Source organism: Ascaphus truei, chromosome 3 (assembly GCF_040206685.1).
Source record: "Ascaphus truei isolate aAscTru1 chromosome 3, aAscTru1.hap1, whole genome shotgun sequence".
In the NCBI taxonomy this organism is placed as follows: Eukaryota; Metazoa; Chordata; class Amphibia; order Anura; family Ascaphidae; genus Ascaphus; species Ascaphus truei.
Genome location: NC_134485.1, coordinates 143,367,167 through 143,389,635, shown reverse-complemented (window position 1 = coordinate 143,389,635; position 22,469 = coordinate 143,367,167). Strand labels below are relative to the sequence as shown.

The window sequence follows — 22,469 nt, the reverse complement described above, 5'->3', positions numbered from 1 at the left end:
CACACACACACAAATACACACATAAATACACACACACTCACACACACAAATAAATACACACATACACACACACACACACACACAAATAAATACACACACACAAATAAATACACACACACACACACACACACACACACACACAAATAAATACACACACACACACACACACCACACACACACACACACACAGATACACACACACACAAGCAGATACACACACACACACACACACACACACACACACACACACACACACACACACACACACATACAAATACACACATAAATACACACACACACACACAAATAAATACACACACACACACACACACACAAATAAATACACACACACAAATAAATTCACACACACACACACACACACACACACACACACACACACACAAATAAATACACACACACACACACCACACACACACACAGATACACACACACACAAGCAGATACACACACACACACACAAACAGATACACACACACAGATACACATTGGAGAGCAGTGGAGAGCAGAGGCAGCGACGGATGTGAGTGACTGGGGGAGGGGAGGGGGGGGAGGAAAGGCAGGAGATCCGTGCAGGCAGCTCCCTGCACACAGTCATATACATACACACACAGAGATACACACACACATAGATACACACACACACACATACATTGGAGAGCAGTGGAGAGCAGAGGCAGCGACGGATGTGAGTGACTGGGGGAGGGACGGAGAGGAGGAAAGGCAGGATATCCGTGCAGGCAGCTCCCTGCCCACAGTCACTGGACAGGCAAATGTACAACTCCCCCCCCCCCTACCTTCTCCTATCACCCGGGGCAGAAGGGGACGGGACACCGCGCAGCCACCAGCAGACAGAGGAGCCAGTAGCGGGAAGGCAGACACACACACTCACCGTGTGCTCTGCACAAAGCGGAAGCCCCGTCTCCGGCTTCCTCTGACCTGCAGCCAATCCCCTGCGGCCCGGCCGGCGTGAAGGAGTGATGGTGGGGAGGGATAATCGGAGGGGTGGTGGGGAGGGATAATCGGAGGGGTGGGGGGGAGGGATAATCGGAGTTTAATCGGAGGGATGGTGGGGAGGATAATCGCGGTGCCCCTCTAGGCAAGCCACGGCGCACCAGGGCGCCGCGGCGCACAGATTGGGAACCACTCTTCTATACTGTACTACTAAGTAAAAAAAATTACATGTTTAGTCTGCCTTAAGCAGCAATCCACTCTACGCACCATAGTTTGAACTAACAATTTGCATTATGATTTATTTTTTGTTTAGGGAGAATTGCTGCTTTAAGTAAGTAGTTGGTTGAGTTTATAACAACATTTAAATTTTTTTGTGTAATAATGCCAGTTTCTGGCATTTTTTAAATTTTATTAAGCACCACACTTTTATGTTTAGTTTCCTTGTGATTTTGTAGTGGTATTGCCCAATTTTGACTCTCCTGCCATTTTTGTTTTGTGATTTCTCCTTCGTAGAGTGAATGCAGTGCTTACAGCTATGAGATCATGGGCATGCTGGGGGAAATTAACTTGGCTCTGGACAAACTTCACCAATGGACAGCACCTCAGCATGTTACTAAGAACCTGATGACCCTGACAGATGAAGTGTATATCAACTACGAACCACTGGGGCTCGTCCTGATTATTGGGGCTTGGAACTACCCCTTAGTAGTTCTACTGCAGCCCTTGGTGGGGGCCATTGCTGCAGGTACAAAAGTGGTGTTATGGATAACTATCTGTGATGTTTATGGGAAGCAGCACCGATGGTGATACTTGACAAGTCAATCAGTAGACATCTTGAACTATTGAAAAAAAAAAGGGGGTTGTTGTTTGCAGGTCAGACTTCAAAGCCACACAAGGTTTTCAGAATAACTAGTGTAAATGTGTTTGATAGATGAATGGAAAGTAAGTTGTCTGTTTAAAAGGTGTGGTCTGCTTTGGAGTTTCAACAATTGGTTTCGGAACACTTACCATATTCCCTTCACTCCCAGAAGAGTTGAGTTACTGTATCACACAGAATTAAAAAGACATGCCTGCAACAGAAACATAGTTCTCTTTTATTTGGTCTGCTGGTTCTATGTTTTAATTTTAATTTAGGTTTGGCTTCACAAGCTGTGCAATCATACATCAGGCTAAAGATTTCTGGAAAATTCTTGCTTGAATTTAGGAAGATAAAAAGTGTCAAGCTGTTTTGTACTCATTTGCGTGTGCATGCCTAGAATATCGTAGTTTAAATGCTGTGGGATGTTTTATAGACTAGAACGAGAGTGTAAGCCTTCGGAAGATATGTTGATGCACTCATAACTGTTTCATGTCATTACACCTAATTAACATTTATTCCAGCATTGTAAGGTCTGATAACGGACCAACATTAGGTTTGTTCATAGATTAGAATGCACTGAGCTTTTCATAACCTGGTTACATTTCTTCTTCAAGTGTATTTAAGAGGTAACGCTATAAGGTTTTGAGAGCTCAGTACATTATACATCCCCACTCCACTTGAACATAAAGGAGTAGTGGGTATGCACTTGTGTGGACGTAGCACAAACGTCAGATTGTTTGGTGTGAGATTGAGTTTAGAGCCACTTTGGTGTGGTCGGGAGGGAGATCTGACTTTAGAGTGGTAAACTTTTTTGTAGCCACAGTCAATAGCTGTGGGGCTCGAAAAGGATATTGATTAGCTGTAAAAGGGTGGTGGTCCATTTTTTTTACTATAGCAAATGTGGAACCCTTCACTAATTAACTTAAGTTCTAATTTTTGGTATACAACATTATTTTTTCATTAATCGTATAGAAGGTTAATTGAAAATGTATTTGTTTTATTAAATTGTAATGTGTTAATCGTCGCATATTGTGGTCCAGGCAGAATTCAAGACAAGTAGTAAAACCTATTAAAGTTAATATTGAACACGTCACTGTATAATAAGTGCTATGTACGAAATGTGGGAAATATATATGAAGACTAATAGTGACTTCTTCGTGTTGAATGTAGCTATATTTCTCTCCTTATAGCCCTTATTCAGTATGGTACAAAGAGGGGGAATACCATGTAATCAATTTTCATTCAAGTTTACCTGTGTGTTGTTCTCACCTGGTTTAATAGGGTTATGAATGTTGCAAAATTCTTTGTACTGTCTAAGACAGGGGTCGGCAACCTGCGGCTCTTTCCGCACCTGCATGCGGCTCTTTCCGCACCTGCATGCGGCTCTTTCCGCACCTGCATGCGGCTCTTTCCGCACCTGCATGCGGCTCTTTCCGCACCTGCATGCGGCTCTTTCCGCTCCTACAGTACATGCGGCTCTCCTCCGTCCGCAGATTGCTGCTCCCCAGCTGCTGCCTCTCTCCTGCACTGTGCTGCCGGAAGCTGCTGGGGGGGCCCGGCCGGTGCTGGTCAGACCACTTGTTGCCGCCCGGCTTCTCCCCAGCTGCTGGCATGCCTCCTGCACTGTCCCACGCCAGGCAACTTCCGGCGCGCGCTGACGTCACAGAGAGGCAGGACAGTGAGGAGAGAGGCAGGCCCAATGTAATTGTGTATGTGTGTGTGTGTGTGTAGAAGAAACAAGCACAGGACGCACCAATGGTAAAGATAAAATATATTGTACAGCACAAATAAAGCAAGTGAGAAATTACATATAAAATGTCTGTAGTTCAGTGGGTTCATAAAACGATATGCCCGTGCTGCCTTGTTGGTAATTAGGGAGCTGGGAAACAGTGCAGTACTCCACATTAGATCACGTGCGCTGGGATTAGCTGTTGTCTCGGCGCTGATCTGACTCTTCCGGGAGTGCGTAGCCCATATGTTGCAGTTTAACGTGTCAGTGTGTGAAACGCGTTGTGGTAGAGCACAGAATACTGAGGGATTGCACCTTTAAACACATAGCTGTTTTGAAAGAATGTTTTCAATGGGATTTTTTTAAAATTTGGATAGCGGTCCACATTTACCAAGTGGTGCTGTCTCATTACAGGGCTTCCGACTCCAGGAGACACGTTAAAAATCACACAGGCCATAAACTGTTTATCGGAAGAGCACCTCTTAGTAAATATGGGCCATAACAGATCTGGTGTTGGTACAACTTTCTTGGCGTTCTAAATCTAGAGAAAATGTAGAATTACTCCGCCAATTTCCCATGCATTTTGATAAATTTGGTAGAGCTCTATAAACTTTCATTCACCCATATAACATAGAGGGGGTTGTGTATCAAGACAGAAATGGTGCAAATAAAAAAGTCCCATTGACGTCAATAGTAAATTTTTCTACGCATACTGTATAGTACAGTTTATTTTGCCTCAGAAATGCAACACTTTTGCCCTGATGGTTCTGTTTCGTTGCTGTCATAATCCAGTATTTGTTATGTTTTCAATTTTGTTCTTCTTTCATAAAGGTAATGCGGTGGTGCTGAAACCCTCAGAAGTTAGTGAAAATACTGCCAAGCTCTTGGAGCAAATTATTCCTCAGTATTTAGACAAGGTTTGATACATTTCCTTTTTTTAAAATTTTTTTATTATTATTATATTTAGTTTAAAACATTTTTGAGACCAATTTTAAGTCATTTCTCTCTAATAATGATCGATTGTTTGGTGCCACCTTACTACTTTGGATTTCAGTAAATGCATGCATGCTTTCTTTCATCAACAATTTGTTTTATTTATTTTATAATCAAAATGCAATATTACAAGATATCTACTGTCCTGTGCCAATGTAATATTTGCTTAATAGCGTTTAAACTGTAAGCCTAACACAGAACAGCACATTGAAAATCACCACTGAATGTATAGTACAATGCATACTGCTTTCGTAAGGTGCTCAGATATAACCAAATGTATTTACTATTCACTTGTTATACAAAACTGTGTAATTAATTTATTTAAAAAATAAAACATTCTCATTGTTCTCTAACATTTTGGTTAAAACAGGAACCTTCACTAGGGCTTTTTCATAAGACTCCTTTCTCGCAATATCTATGTTTATATATAATCCACTTATTCTGCGTTTGTGCATATATTTTCCATTGAACCCTTTGAGTGCCCCATGACATTGAGGCAACGTCATATTAACTCCTTTAGTGTAAGAGGGTCCTGCCACCTCCTTGGCAACGGGCGCTCCGGCACTGCTTGATCAAGTGATCCATTCTGGGTTCCACCGACAGACCGAAAGTAATCAAAACCTTAATCGCCTAGTTAACTGCGAACACGATCGGAATGCAGAAGGACATCCCCCAGCGATGTAAGGGACAGACAGTGGTCGGGATCATTACACTAGGATTTGTGCTTGAAGGTCCACATCACACACAGTGTAGCATATTTTCAGGACACCACACGAAAGTTATGTAAAATACATTGTTTAAATGTTTGTTGCAAGAAGTGTGCTCTACTTTTGGTACTGAAATGGGTAAACCCTCTTTTCCTGTTGTTGTAGGAACTGTACCCAGTGATAAATGGCGGAGTAGCTGAGACTACTGAGTTGCTTCAGCAAAGATTTGACCACATCTTCTATACTGGCAATACCCATGTAGGAAAAATAATAATGTCAGCTGCTTCCAAGTTCCTGACACCCGTCACCCTTGAGCTGGGAGGGAAGAGTCCATGTTACATTGATAAGAACTGTGATATTGACATTGCTAGCAGGTGAGTTGTACTGTGCTCCTGTTTAAAGTGTGGAATTTATTAAGGGTCATGCTAGTTAGTTAGCTCCATACGTCTATAGAACATTCAGCCTTTTAATTTAGTTTTGTGAAGTGAGGAGTGCTGAATCTAACCATAAATATGAGAGAGAGAGCTCAAATGATCGCTTGTGAGCACATTCACATGTCTTAGACAGGTCTGCAACACTGCCTTTCACCATTATCACCTAGCATACAGTGCTTCCACTGCAGCAAGGGATTCTGGGAAACTGCATGCAAATTACCACATTGTATCACCTGTTGCTTGAAATCCATTTTTACACGGAACCCTTATAAGCTAATGCTTGCTGTTAGCACAGCACCTATTCTTACAACGGAGGCAAAACATTGGACCTGGAATTATTTGGTAAAGTCTGGCGTCCCCAAGACGGGTTGTGCACACAATGTGCATTTAATTTTTGGAAGGCTTGAGCTGCTTGGTCAAACCACTTTACCATGACAGAATTCCTTTACTTTGTTAAATCAGACAGAGGTGTAGAAATGGTTGCAAAATCTGGTGTGAGCCCTCTACCCACTCTATAGCCCAAGTACATAGTCTCTTCCAAACCTATGGCACACTTACTGGGGTTCACCGTCAAACCTGCCTCCTCAATGGAATCTAGGACTGCCTGGACCTTTTTAAGGTGGGAATTCCAGTCACTACTCTGGATGGTAACATCATCCATATAACTTGCAGCATATTCACTGTGAGGTTTTACAACTCGGTTCATTAGCCTCTGAAAAGTTGCTGGAGCCCTATGCAGGCCGAAGGGTAGGAACCAACTGAAAAAGCCCATCCGGTGTAGAAAAGGCTTTTTTCCACCTTGGCCTTCTGTGCTAGTGGAACCTGCCAATAACCCTTGGTTAAAAAAAAATATATTTTTTTAAATAAAGGCAGCTTGAACTGCAGCTTTAAAGGGACAAAAATTAAATAAGATTTTAAAAAAATGGTAGCTTGGACTACTGATTTAAAGCAACAATAAGGCCCATATCCACAAAGCTTGCACTGTTACAGTAGTGTTAAAGTCACATTCAGACTTATAATGTACATATTTTCTAAGGACAATAATGTAACATTAGATCATGTAAAGAGCATGACTATAAAGACATTAGTAATAGTGACATGCAAATGAGGCTGTCATAACATCGCAAATCTACAAAAAGGCCATTAAGATTAAGGCACAGACGTAATGTTATATTAGTGAGGTATTAATTAGATCCTAACTAAACTTGGTGTAACTTATATAAACACCCTGAAACAGGTATTTTGCAGGGTCTGTGTGGGTGTAACACCACAGATTTAATTGACATACAGTAGTGTTATATATGTGTAACCCTCCCCGACAAGAGGAGAGGAGTCTCGGCGATAATAGAACAGACCAGGCCCCCTTATTTATTATGTTATAGAGACCGTGCCCTTTAAATTAGAATCTCAGAAGATGGTTACTGGAATTCAGCAGGTCCCAGATAGGGGAAAGCGACACGCCACAGAGGGCCCCAGACAGAGGGTTTCTGTGTGTCTGCGGATCGGCTCTACCGGCAGATCCATTCCAGTATTCAGTTCAATCTGTATGGAAGTAGCAGTTCCCAGATAGGGCAAAGGTATAATCTTCACCTGCAAAGGACTGGCCAGGATCCCATTAAGGGCCCATCTTAAATGGGGTATGACAGACGTTACTCTGAAAGTTAAGCAACTAAGCAGATACATCTCCCTATGAGTGATGAGTGGGCACTTAAGTAAGCACAGCATTCATGAATAACCACGAGAACATAGTACAACATTGTCGTATGTGTGTTATGTGTGTATGCCTGGGGACATGAATAAATACTGATGTTGTACTACAAAAATATATATATATTTGTTTTTCCTGTGAAATTAGCTTTTTTTTTTATATAGATTCCCCAGATCATTAATATATAAATAAATAATGTTTTGCTTACAGGCGTATAACATGGGGAAAGTTCATCAACTGTGGTCAGACATGTATCGCCCCTGATTACATTCTGTGTGACAAGTCTATCCAGGGTCAAGTAGTGAAAAAGATAAAAGAAACTCTTAAGGTATGTGGCAGTGATCAGTATGTAGATAACAGAGTGCAAAAGGTACAGGCTATATTATCTAAAGACCTTTATGTCTACAACTTGATATTAATGAACAAACATGACCTCTTTGCTGATAGAGGGACCAGCAATTTGTTCTGCTATAGAAACAAAATACACAAGAAAGATATCAGTGAATGGTTTAAACAGACAGTAGATTACAGGTCTCTCCATGAGAATAATAATAAAATATTTTAAGACCTTGTAAAAAGCTTTTTCTTCTAAGGAATTTTATGGTGACGATGTCAAGCAATCTCCAGATTATGAAAGGATCATTAACAAGCGCCACTTTAAGCGTCTGCTAGGATTGATGGAAGGAGCAAATGTGGCTCATGGAGGGGAGCATGATGAAGCAACCTGTTATATAGGTAAGGTTCCTGCCCTCTACTACAACACATTGTTACTACAAATAGTGCACTATATTATTGGTGAATTAAATGCGCGTTCACGGCGCAAACTGAATAATGTGATGACATAATAAAGTGATTACAATGGTAATGGATAATAATATCAGCCCTGCTAAATGCAGCAGAGACCGCCCGACTGGGACAGCCCCCCCCCCCCTTTCCTAACCCGAATGGGACCTCCCAGCTAGAGACTCAGTCACACATGGGCCCGCCTAACTTCCACTACCACTGCCATGCCGCGCATGCGCAGTTGTGATGGCGCCGCTGAAGGACGCCACACATGCGCAGAAGCGGCTGGCAGCGGCGCCATTCAGCCTTCCAGTGACGCGGGCGTTTGCGGGCCCCCCAGGAAGCGGTGGTACAAAAACCCGGGCGCAACCCGCGCGGACCCCCCACACACTGACGGACCCCCCCACACACTGACTGACCCCCCCCCGGACCCCCCCACACACTGACTGGCCCACCCCGGACCCCCCCACACACTGACCCCCCCAGACCCCCACACACACTGACTGACCCCCCCAGAAACCCACACACACTGACTGACCCCCCCAGACCCCCACACACACTGACTGACCCCCCCAGACCCCCAAACACACTGACTGACCACCCTAGACCACCACACACACTGACTGACCCCCCAGAGACCCACACACACTGACTGACCCCCCCAGACCCCCACACACACTGACTGACCCCCCCAGACCCCCAAACACACTGACTGACCACCCCAGACCCCCACACACACTGACTGACCCCCCAGAGACCCACACACACTGACTGAACCCCCCAGACCCCCACACACACTGACTGACCCCCCCAGACCCCCACACACACTGACTGACCACCCCAGACCCCCACACACACTGACTGACCCCCCAGACCCCCACACACACTGACTGAACCCCCCAGACCCCCACACACACTGCCTGACCCCCCCAGACCCCCACACACACTGACTGACCCCCCCAGAGCCCTACACACACTGACTGACCCCCCCAGACCCCCACACACTGAATGACCCCCCCAGACCCCCACACCCCCACCCCCCCAGACCCCCACACACACTGACTGACCCCCCCAGACCCCCACACACACTGACTGACCCCCCCAGACCCCACACACACTGACTGACCCCCCCAGACCCCCACACACACTGACTGACCCCCCCCAGACACTGACTGACCCCCCCCAGACCCTCACACACACTGACTGACCCCCCCAGACCTCTACACACACTGACTGACCCCCCCAGACCTCCACACACACTGACCCCCCCCCATACCCCCACACACACTGACTGACCCCCCCAGACCCCCACACACACTGACTGACCCCCCCAGACCCCCACACACACTGACTGACCCCCCCAGACCCCCACACACACTGACTGACCCACCCCAGACCCCCACACACACTGACTGACCCCCCCAGACCCCCACACACACTGACTGACCCCCCCACACACCCCCACCCACCCCCACACACACACACACCCACCACACACACACACACACCCCCACACACACACCCCCACACCACCACCCCCGCCCACACACACACACACACACCCACCACGCCCACACACACACACACACCATGCCCACACACCCACCATGCCCACACACACACCCACCACCCACCCCCCCCCCACACACACACACACACCCCCCCACACACACCCCCCCCCCCCGCACACACACACACACCACCCCCACACACCACCACACACACCCCCCCCACCACACACCACCCCCCCCACCACACACCACCCCCCCACCACACACCACCCCCCCACACACACACACCCACACCACCACCCCCCCCCCCACACACACACACACACACACACCACCCCCCCACACACACACACCACCCCCCCCACACACACCCACACCACCCCCCCCCCACACACACACACCCCCCCCCCACACATTCATACACACACACACACACACACACACACACACACACACACACACACACACACACACACACACACACACACACACTGACATACACACACACACACACACACACACACACTGACATACACACACACTGACTGACTGACTTACACACTGACTGACACACATACACACAATCACTGACACACATACACACACTGACTGACACACATACACACACTGACTGACACACATACACACAAGGAATTCACACTTAGTGCAAATAGCTAATACAGGGGATGTGTGCCGATTATTATTAAGTCAAATTTATTTGCATTTTGTCAATGAAATTGTATTTTGATTTTTAATTAAAACATCACCAATACAAATACAATTTCTGTGACAAAAGTCAAAGAAGTTTCACTTACTATGCGCGTGCACAGCACACACAGCTTTTTTTTGTTTTGTTTACTCAAGCACCAAACTTGGGTGAGCGTGTGTGCACGAGCGCGCACCGCGTGAGCAGGGACGGGACAATTTGAATTGCCGAAACTAAACTCAGCAAGCGCCGTGTGCTTAGCGCGCTCAGCGCTAGTGTGGCCGCAGCCATAGGCTGCAGTCTGTGCTAGTAGAGCTTTGCTGGTTGTTTATGCTTTTTTAAAGCAGTAATCCTAGTTGCCCGTTGCCTCCCCCATAAATGTATTCCTTTACAGTATTTGTACCAGTGGGGTCCCCACAGCTGAACTATGCTATTTTCAGCTCGGAGAACTCTCCTCACTCCCCCCCAAATGTTTACAGTTTTCTGTGTCTGGGCTGCCTCTCCGTCCTGTGGGGGAACAAAATTGCCATCATGACGTTGCAGCGTCCTATTGGATGATTTGCCATCTTTAAATACCCAGGAAATGAACAGGCGCAGAAAATTAAGTATCTGGGGAGTTAGTGAGTCCCTGCAACTCAAAAAGGCACAGTTCAGCTCCTGGGGACCCTGCAGTTCAAACACTGTAAAACAAATAAAAATAAATACATTTCAAATGTGGGCAAGATTGCTGCTCTAATGTTGTGGCTATTTTTTGTCCTACCATATATTTTTTCACTGGCTGCTCTCTGTAGAATCACATTTCACTGCAAAAAGGTGTTTGCAGTGCACAGCAGTGGATGCATTTCCTAACTTACAGAAAACACATTCAGTATGTAGCTAAAGAATGTATTTTTAGGGAATGAGTAGGCGACACAAGAATTCCGGAGTGAAATGCAGCAATGTGATGTCATAGCTACACATTTCTGCCACCCACTCAGAATTATTTTTGTGTGTTCTTGCTCACACTATAATCACAAAACATTATTAGCCATAAGAATGAATGGAGTGTGATATATAAAGCACACCATACTTATTTCTCAGTTACCTAGGAAATGTACTTTAAGTATTTTTCAGTGCCAGAGCTGATTAAAGAAATGTCCACATTGCATCATAGCTAAATAGGTTCTGCACTTCCATCTGCTGATAAATCATAGTCATGGATTTTATTATTTGTAGTTAATTTTAGCCATAACACTAAACACATTTTGGTAACTTGGGCAGGTTGAGTCCCTAACTACGTGTGGGCAATAGTATGAAGTATGTTCGGACAATGGACACTAAGCGGACAATGGACACTAAGCGATCAGTAGACCTCTGTCCAATAGAGCACTCTTTTATTCCTGAGGGATAAGTCAAGACCATGTTTAATACGTTTCCTGGTAGGACTTTATTGTTGCTCATTCATGTTTAATGTTTTGCTTTTATTTTTGTGTGTGCGCGTTAAGTGGAGTTGTACAGCGGGCAATAGTTTCTCCTTTACTGCATACAATTAGCATTTTCTGCATATTGCTTTTTAATAATGTGTATAATAAACACTGTGGGCAATTAGGCAGGATGCAACATTTGTGGTGACTGTCTATCCATTTAAGTCTAAATAACAAAGAGGAATGTAACAGGTGTTCCCCCACCCTAAGGGAGATTTCACTGTTACCTGTACTTTCGCTGTGCTGTACCTGTGAGGCTTACAGGATTGCTAAGGGTCCGTCGATGTTAGTGAGGAAGACAGGACAGGCTTTCAAGATATTCTCAGCTCTTTCTGGGTGCAGCGCCACCATTCCCCGCAGGCCCCATCAGAGCTGGGTTCAGTTCCTGCAGGAAAATCATCTTGCACTCCCCCTGATAAACTGCAGTCACAGGCAGGAATATTAAAACAGCAACTGATCTTTTTTGAGTACAGCCGTACACAATCAACAATGCATTTCCTCTGGTCCCTGGAATCAACCCCCAGGGCTTGAGGAGCCAAAGGTCTATCTCCCCTACTCCCTGGTGGAGTAAGGGGTAGCTGCTCCCACTCCCCTGCGGGAGGGGATAGAATAACGACCCACTCTCTTGAGGGGAGAACTGACTAACTGACAATTCCCAACTGTCCACTCCCAACTGTTACCAGGGGCGGGTCTTAAGGTCTCAGCCCTGGGTGGGCAGCACCTAGGCCTCAGGCCACCCCCTGTCACTCAAGGAAGCTGCTTACTACAGCAGGGCATTGATTTAACCCGAACACTGCCTGCACTGGTACCAGGGCTTATATGTTGGGCAGGGCAGATTAGTAGCCAAGGGGATACATGGCTACAGGAATCTAAAATGTGCCTGCCCAAGTAAGTGGGAACCTTGATATACAGTAATGTGTACAGTGTAGCCTAGAATAACTTTACTGACAAGCGTGTGACATTGATTGTAAAGAATATTTAAAAGGAGAAGTTTGTGGAGGGGAACCATGAAGCACAGATAGAACAGGATTTAATGCCTTCCAAATCAGTGTTTCTTCATTGTGCATACTGTATATCCATAACAATTTGAGTAATCAACACGTTGGGCAATTTCAACTCCTTGAAAAGTTTATGTAATATTAATGGGTTCCAAGGTACAAACATAGTGAGAATCTTTTGAATTCATTTAAGTATATCTTCCCAAAGTGGGATAATTTTGGGAAACTTTTTCCATATGTGCACGTGAGCCTAGTTGTCCACCACCTTGCCAGAAGAGGGGGGAGTTATTAGCCGAGAACGTGTGCAAGTGGGATGCAGTTAAATGCCACCTATGTAGTTCATTACTTTTCTATTTAGTCATAGCTTACTATATTGTCTCATATATGTTGCCGACCTCCAGGGTCTAAAGAAACACCAACATCCTGCTAGTTATAGCAGTAAAACACGTGAAATCTTGTTTTTTTTTTACGATACATCATTCTGTAGTGTTAGATCATTTTTTTAAATGCAGTAAGTATTATTATTCAATTCTTAATGCTGTTTTGATTGAGTTTTAAAGCAACTTTTGATTTCTGTAGCATGTTTTAGCCCACCTCCCAAACAGTATAAGATCTTTGCAACACTTTCCAATTTGGGATAATTTTGGTGCCAATATTACCAGCAGTTTGAGCTGCAAACTGTAACAGTAGATAATGTTACCTTAATAATATTAGGATTTTTTGTAGCTGCTGAGTTACACTGACTGAAGCAGCCAATATGGTAGTCACACAATCAGGATTTTCAACACAAACGATTGCCAGCTTAGGTAAGAATGTAGAATTATACATTGTCACATGCTTTACATATAAAAATAAGAAGAAAAAAGGGGAACTAACATATTTTAAATATACTGTATATTTAAATGTAATGCAAGAGTGGAAGAATAAATTAAGTGCTTTGGTAGAATCCTCAGAATTTTTTTTTTCTTTTTAATAAGGGTATTTTCTTGAATAATTTGAGCACCATTTTGACATGGTAACAAAATGCCAAAGTTGGAGATATTTCCAATGGGGACAATTGATCACACCAGTCTTAACTCCAAAAAGATAGTAAACCTAGAGCTTTGTAGTCCATGATCAAATTAAGGGTTACTACATAAGGCTAAGGCCCCGCTCCCTCCGACAGCGCGCCAGCACTGCAGACAGGCGGGGCGCTGACAGACACAGACCGCGATATGCGGTCTGTAGGGAGCGGGAGCCGGGGCTGGAGTGGGAGGGAGGGGGGTGGGAGTGGGAGGGAGGGGGCGTGGTTTAAGCGGAGGGACCTGCGATAGCCCCGCCCCCTTCTCACACGCAGGCAATTTTCTGAGCTGGCAGTGTCATTTTGGACTGTAATGTGTCAAATCCAATTGCATTATTCATGTCACCCTCCCCCCCCCCCGCCACGGGCTCGGGCTGCAGCTGAAGGAGGGAGCTGCTGCGGGCTGCCCTACTCACACGCTGACACCTTACACACACACACACACACACACAACACACACAACACACACACACACACACACACACACACACACACTCATGCACGTACACACACACACAGGCAGGCACACACATACACAAACACACATACACACACAGACAGGCACTCACGCTGATTTCCCTCCGCTCCCCGAAGCCTCCCCTTCTCCCGAAGCCTCCCCTCCTCATTGGCTCACAGCCACACCACGTGACGCGTCCAAGCTAGGGATTACAATTCTTTTGTATCCCCTAGCGGCTGACGCGTCACAGCGTGTAGTGAGCTGTGCAGCCAGGGGGGACCGGGACCGGCTCGGGAGGATTCCCCTGCTGGTGGGGAAAGCCCGTGCAGCCGCCCGCGCCGCCGGGCGCAGCGGGTCCCAGGCTTAAAGCAGATAATGGCAAGGTTACAGTTTGCCTCAATAATTTCTCAAGGTTTTACTAACACTAATAACAAACACCCCCTTTTTTTTACAGCACCAACGGTCCTGACTGACGTGAAGCCCGAATCCATGGTCATGCAAGAAGAGATTTTTGGGCCTTTGCTTCCCATTGTGTCAGTAGGAAATGTGGAGGAAGCCATTCAGTTTATAAACCAGCGAGAGAAACCTCTTGCCCTCTATGTATTTTCAAAAGACAAAAAGGTTAGTTAAACTAATGCTATAAAACAAAAAATTGAATATCTAAAATAGATAAATCTATTACAGAGCATCTAAATAAACCTATTTCTAAACTAAGGACTGACCAGTCCTGAACATTTGAAATACAGTATGTGTTTATGAAAGTTATTCCTAAAAAAGACAGGGACTTTGAAGATCCATTCTCCTATAGGCCAAAATCCCTCCTAAATGAAGACTATAACATTTTTACAAAGATATTGGCAGAGTGTCTTAAAATCATTTTTATCAACCATCTCGATCAAACAAGACTTGTTCACGGTAGATACCTCATTACAAATATCAGTCCTAATTGCAATCCAGTGGTATGTTAAGAAAATGTTCAACTGGAATAATGGTTATTTTATTATGCAAATGAAATGCATCAATAGATGCGGAAAAAGCACTTGATATGATTGTATGGAATAAGTTTTATTTTACTATAAGTCATTTTGGCAGGTATTTTTTTTCCAAGCAGTCAAATGTATGTTCTCAAATCCTACTGCCTCTATTCTTACAATATTTGGCACCTTAGATAATTTCTTATTAAAGGGAGGAAATAGACAAGTTTGCCGCTTATCTTTATTGCTTTTTGACCTAGTTCTTGTTTTTGACCTAGTTCAAACCACTGAGAGGTTTGTTACTGGGGCTTAAGATTGAACAAAGGAGAGTCTAAATTGCATTATAAGTAGATAATTTTATTTGTCGACATTGCAGAGTACATGTCCCACATATGAATATGATCTCTAACTTTAGAGCTTTTTCTGGTTTAAAAAAACAAAAAAAAAACTTTTGAGATCTTTCTGTTGATGGAACATTTTTTTCATCAATCATTTGCCGTTCAAAAGTACTCTTGGTGTCATGAAGTATCTAGGCGTTTACATCCCAACTGACACAACTAAACTTTATGACCTAATCTAATTATTTACAAAAATCTCTAAAGAACTAGACTATTAGATTTATATACTGTACACCATCTCTTTTTTGGAAAGAGTACTGAATAAAACGATCCCCTACACTAAATTGTGCATGCACTTTATAAATGTTCCCTCTTAAATTTAAGAAGAAAAAAAAACATGTACAGTATCGTTTATTAATAGGAAGTTGTCTAACTTTATGTGGATTAATAGAAAACACAGATTTGAGCTGGACAAGCTACGGGCATACGGTAATATTCAATTGAGGGAATCACAGCCATTTTCTTACATCTAAAAAATTACAATCCTTTATCCCTGACGTGCAACATTGCAGAGAAAGGGCAGATGGATTGTGCAAAAAACGCAACGTTTTTTTTTAATGGTGATATTTGTAAAACGTTGGCCATCGGGGATCCCTCTGTATCACCCCACTCCCCATCCCCAATATGTTTGGTCTTTGTATCAAAATAAGGTACACTCATTTTGAATGCACAGCTTCGTAGAGCGATGTCCAAATAATGTCTTCTGATGAATCTGCCAAATTACGTGTATTATTCCTTTTACCTTCCACTCATGACTACATGGGACTCTGTGTTTCAGGTGATTAAAAAGATGATTTCAGAGACTTCCAGTGGAGGTGTCACCGCCAATGACGTAATTATGCATTTCACGGTGACAGAATTGCCCTTTGGAGGTGTCGGTGAGTTATTTTTAGAAATAGAAATTGTATCACACAAACATAAATATTGCATGGTTGGTCAAAGAGAAATTCATTAATGAGCACAGGACAGCATGAGGCTTCTGCTACTGGATCAGTTGGAGGTACAGTATAGACAAAGGGTTTAACTCGAAGTTACACGTGACCGTGGCACCTCTATGATGTATTTAGGTAGTGTAGTGCAAGTTAGTATTGTAGTATCAATCTCTTTAAAACAAAAAAAAATTGTCTGTTCATTTGTTCATCTTTTTTTATTTGTCACTTTGGTGCAGCCATTTCATCACATGAGACAGTGATTGATTGCAGGAATCTTGTTGCACCCAAAAATGACTGAACCCACATATTTAAGGAATGTTATTAGTCTCAAGGGGTTTCTCACCCCAAATCCTGCCCTTTTACTCATCTCTCAAAAACAGAGTGTTCACTGGCCATCTGGAGAAGTCGATGGAGTTAGTTAACCCATTTGGTCCCAGCTATGGAATTAGTGTCCAGCTAATGACCTGTTCTGAGAAGATTATTATTATTGTAGGCTACTTTTGTATAATTCACTTTTTAATGTTTTTAGTTTGTTTGCATGCTTTTTAATTTTTTTTAATGTATTTTTTATGCAATTTTATGCACGTACCCTTCTTCCCTACTGGGAAAGTTGCTGTTGATAACTGCAAGCTGAAGAGTTTGCTGCAAAGACTCATTTTATATCAATTTGACCATTAGATTAAAACTATTCATTCATTTGAGAGGAGGGAGACACAAATCAGGGAAAACTAGTGCCAGTTCCCGGCAGATGGAGGTTTACATCATCAGTTTTAACTCCTTGTGTGTGTCATGGTGTAATCTGTCCAGCTGAGGAACAGAAGAGGAGTAGTTTTCCTCTTACTTTCTATCATTACCGGACGTTTTGTCTGTTGGGTTCAGATTCTTTCTGAATACCGTGAATATTTGTATTTGCATACAATGCTCCTGGATTCTGGCTTCATATATGGAAGTTATGTTAACTGAGCTCTTTGTGGTGATGCACCAATACACCATACAACATGAATACCGTGATAACTCAACTCAATGCCCAAACCGTATGACGTGATCTCGGCCTCTCAAAAGTTCTCACCCGTGCGATCTGCTGCGATGTGGGCCGGCTGCATAGAGAGCAGCACATAGAGAGACGCCTCTCCCTGTGCATATCTTGCCAGCGATCGTACTGTTTTACTTAAAATTAAAATACTAGTGTATGTGAGCAGGGGGTCTCCGGAGCAGAACCGCGTTGATTTCAGGTCCAGGAATCCCCTGCGTCCCGAGATACCGGCACCCCATAATAGGGCCTGTATCTCCTATGCATTTAAATGTCCCGGTCACGTGACGCAGACCTGAAATCAACGAGGTTCTGCTCCGGAGACTCCCTGCTCATGTACACTAGTATTTACATTTTTATTAAAACAGCTTCATTACCTTAGTGGCTAGCCGCTAAGGCAATGAAGGGGTTCAACTATAATAGCATGTTTATTGGGGGCAGAGGGGGTGGATGAAGGGTGTAGTAGCCCCATGGTGGGTGGTTAGGCCTGCCGGGAAGGTTGCAGGAGGAGTTAACCCTTTCACTACCCTAGCAGTGGGAACCGCTATGGTAATGAAGGGGTTAACCAGTCCCGCTACCCACCCTGTAGGCCTAAACATCCACCCTTGGGGCAACAACCCCTTTCACCGAATCCTTCTACCCCCAATAAACATAAATAAACACAACAACCCTACTACCCACCTCCTCTACCTGCAACAACCCCCCCCCCCCCCAGCAGATACAGTACAGTAATGGGCAAAATTACTATTATTCAGATATGGATAATAGCTCATTTGCCCATTCTAAATAAAACATTAGCCAGCCAGCATAAATAAAGTAAATAAAACTTCTACTTACCCCTGCCGTGATGAAGGGCGTCCTCATCACCATACTCCAGGTCCATGTCCTCCGTTGGCAGCAAGAGTACAATAAAAATACAATCTAATGGCCCCTAGCCCTTTAATCACCTTAGTGGTTAATAACCGCTAAAGTAATTAAGTGGGGCCACTATAACCACCCTTTATCCATTGATTGGCACAGTATAACATCATGCCCATATTATATGGGCATGATAAGCCACTATAACACTCAATGGCCAATCTAAAAAAAAAAAATCATCAAACCCAAAAATACACATTAATAGAAATACACAAGCACCTAAACACCACAAGAATAAGAGCTAAAAAGCCTAAACTACACATCAATAAAATTATTCTAGAACCAAAACAGCAAAAGAATAACAATGATGTTTTCCCAAGAATACAATTAAACAAACACCTAACCAGCAAAACAATTAAAGAAATTATACAGCTAACCAACAAAACAATTAAAGAAATTAAACCTCTAACCAATCCTAAAATTTTGTTCTAAAAACAAGTCATCCAAATACATAACAATTTAGTCTAAACAATAAACAGAAATAGGAAAAATAACAATATATTCAAAACAAGCATTTGCCAAAAAAATGCAATATCTCACTGTATTAATCTATACCCTTAAGGGGCAAAAATTAATACATTAGCAGTCAATGGGCAAGCAAAAACATAAAAAGAAAAAAAATACAATAAAAAAACCTGAAAACATAAAATTACATACAAAAACAGAAAGGCCAGCGCATCATACAAAATGACACAACATACTGTATAGTGCAATACCTCAGTGCTTATCTGCTCATGAAAAAGGGTCATTTATTTAAACCCTTTGGCCAAAAGGTTATAAGCCTGCAGCCACTGCACGGCATGCCAAATCTGCAGGTCCTAACACTACCTGGCACAATTCTCATGTACCTCTCTTTTCTGCCGTAGGGAGAAAGACCGTACTGGGTCTGTGATTCACAGGATCATGATAAAAACTGCTAATTGGAAAGTGGGGCGGGCGAACTTTAAACTTTCTATACTGTTTTAAGGGACTAGGAGATTATATGCTGGTGCTCGTGGAAATGTGCTTTTCTGTTTTTCAGGCCACAGCGGAATGGGCTCCTACCACGGCAAACATACCTTTGATACATTCTCTCACAAGCGCTCATGTCTCATCAAGTCTTTGGCTATGGAAGGGGTAAACAAGCTCAGGTACCCTCCAAACAGCCCGAAAAAAGTGGAGTGGGCTAAGTTTTTATTGATGAATCAGGTGAACAAGAAAAAGCTGAGCCTGCTGCTCTTACCCCTGATCGGCATTGTTGCAGCTGTGATTATGAAGGTGAGGATTGCTGTAATGCTGTATATTTGTTTACCATTTCTGGTCATTGGCTGTACATTGATGTGATGACAGAACTGTACCAAAAAGCAACAGGAGCTACAGAAACAAAATGCACCCCCTTTTCTAATATTGTTAAATCAAGTCTCTGAGTGTTAACGCAGAAAATCCCAAAAAACGAAATAATTGGAACCACGGGTTTCTCCGGTACTGCACCTTATTTTTAGGACGGATGATGTTGAGGCTTCTCTCCTCTCTCCTCTCTCTCCTCATTCTCTCTCTCTCCTGTGTTTATTCTAAACTACAAAGCTGTAGTGGTTAAACTGAACACTGTTATATGAGGAGGAGGTCAAATGTCGGCAAAGGGGAAACCAATCCCCCCCCCCCCCCTGAAATTTACTGCATTAGTATTCAGCCCCATAAGCACCGTTTTGATTGTTGGTGAGTTTAATTACTTTCATTTTTATCATTACATTTACCAGGGAAAAATCAAGTTCAATAGTAGTGCCGCAGGAGGAAGCCACAACCTCCATATTAATGAACAATTGGTTAACTGAGGAAGAAGTTCATAAGCGACTTGAAAAAATTAAAGTAAATAAGGCACCTGGCCCCGATGGCATACATCCAAGAGTTCTCAAGGAGTTAAGCTCAGTAATAGCAAAACCATTATATTTAATATTCAAGGACTCTATTTCCACAGGCTCAGTACCACACGATTGGCGTAAAGCAGATGTGCCTATATTTAAAAAGGGAGCTAGATCACAACCGGGAAATTACAGACCTGTAAGCCTGACTTCAATAGTAGGGAAACTACTTGAAGGTTTAATACGGGATAATATTCAGGAATACCTAATGGAAAACAAAATTATTAGTAATAGTCAGCATGGATTTATGAAGGATAGATCTTGCCAAACTAACCTTATTTGTTTCTTTGAGGAGGTAAGTAGGAATTTAGACCAGGGTAATGCAGTTGATGTGGTCTACTTAGATTTTGCAAAGGCTTTTTATACGGTTTCACACGAGGTTGGTGTACAAAATAAAGCAAATTGGACTCCGTAATAATATATGCACCTGGATTGAAAACTGGTTAAAGGACAGACAACAGAGGGTTGTCATAAATGGAACTTTTTCAGGTTGGGCTAAAGTCGTGAGTGGAGTACCTCAAGGATCGGTACTGGGACCCCTGCTTTTTAACTTGTTTATTAATGACCTTGAGGTTGGGATCGAGAGCAAAGTCTCCATCTTTGCTGATGATACTAAATTGTGTAAGGTAATAGAATCATCAGAGCAGGATGTAATTTCTCTTCATAAGGACTTGGAGAAACTGGAAACATGGGCAGGTAAATGGCAGATGAGGTTTAATACAGATAAATGTAAAGTTATGCATTTGGGATGCAAGAATAAAAAGGCGACTTATAAATTAAATGGAGATATATTGGGGGAATCCTTGATGGAGAAGGATTTAGGAGTGCTTGTAGACAGCAGGCTTAGCAATAGTGCCCAATGTCATGCAGTAACTGCAAAGGCAAACAAGATCTTATCTTGCATCAAACGGGCAATGGATGGAAGGGAAGTAAACATAATTATGCCCCTTTACAAAGCATTAGTAAGACCACACCTTAAATATGGAGTACAATTTTGGGCACCAATCCTAAGAAAAGACATTATGGAACTAGAGAGAGTGCAGAGAAGAGCCACCAAATTAATAAAGGGGATGGACATTCTAACTTATGAGGAGAGGCTAGCTAAATTAGATTTATTTACATTAGAAAAGAGGCGTCTAAGAGGGGATATGATAACCAGTGGTCGACAAATCACCAAAAAATCTACTCGCCGAACAAAAAAATCTACTCGCCACCTAGTACCACACGTGTGCTGCTTGGGCCAATAGGAGCTCGCCACGATGTTAAATCCACTCGCCCGGGGCTTGCAAATGTATAGGTTTGTCGAACACTGATGATAACTATATACAAATATATTCAGGGACAATACAAGGAGCTTTCAAAAGAACTATTCATCCCACAGGCAGTACAAAGGACTCGGGCCATCCCTTAAGGTTGGAGGAAAGGAAATTTCACCAGCAACAAAGGAAAGGGTTCTTTACAGTAAGGGCAGTTAAAATGTGGAATTCATTACCCATGGAGACTGTGATGGCAGATACAATAGATTTGTTCAAAAAAAGGTTGGACATATTTTTAGATGGGAAAGGTATACAGGGATATACCAAATAAGTATACATGGGAAGGATGTAGATCCAGGGATTAATCTGATTGCCAATTCTTGGAGTCAGGAAGGAATTAATTTTTCCCCTTAATGGGGTTTTTTGTTTGCCTTCCTCTGGATCAATAAGTAAGAGTAGATACAGGATAAAGTATCTGTTGTCTAAATTTAGCATAGGTTGAACTTGATGGACCTACGTCTTTTTTCAACCTCATCTACTATGTAACTATGTAACATTTTCACACTTTTATGCGCTATCGAGCGTGCGCTTCCTTCTATATGTTATATACAGATGCAGCGGACGTTATTCGAACATATCACGGAGCTGTTTTCGTGTGCGCTGCTGTTCTCCACGCGACCAAT

The 22,469-nt window shown here is 43.2% G+C and overlaps 1 protein-coding gene across 3 annotated transcripts in view; it reads left to right on the top strand.

Moving 5' to 3' along the window:
• ALDH3A2 (aldehyde dehydrogenase 3 family member A2) overlaps positions 1-22,469 on the top strand; it is a 62,108-nt gene that overhangs the window by 23,777 nt on the left and 15,862 nt on the right. For all 3 annotated transcript variants that reach the window (XM_075589600.1, XM_075589598.1, XM_075589599.1), the window contains 8 exons: positions 1,486-1,717; positions 4,392-4,477; positions 5,426-5,634; positions 7,613-7,730; positions 7,996-8,137; positions 14,835-15,001; positions 16,531-16,630; positions 19,654-19,889. In XM_075589600.1, coding sequence (XP_075445715.1) covers positions 1,486-1,717; positions 4,392-4,477; positions 5,426-5,634; positions 7,613-7,730; positions 7,996-8,137; positions 14,835-15,001; positions 16,531-16,630; positions 19,654-19,889 — 1,290 coding nt within the window. The remainder of the gene's footprint in view (positions 1-1,485; positions 1,718-4,391; positions 4,478-5,425; positions 5,635-7,612; positions 7,731-7,995; positions 8,138-14,834; positions 15,002-16,530; positions 16,631-19,653; positions 19,890-22,469) is intronic.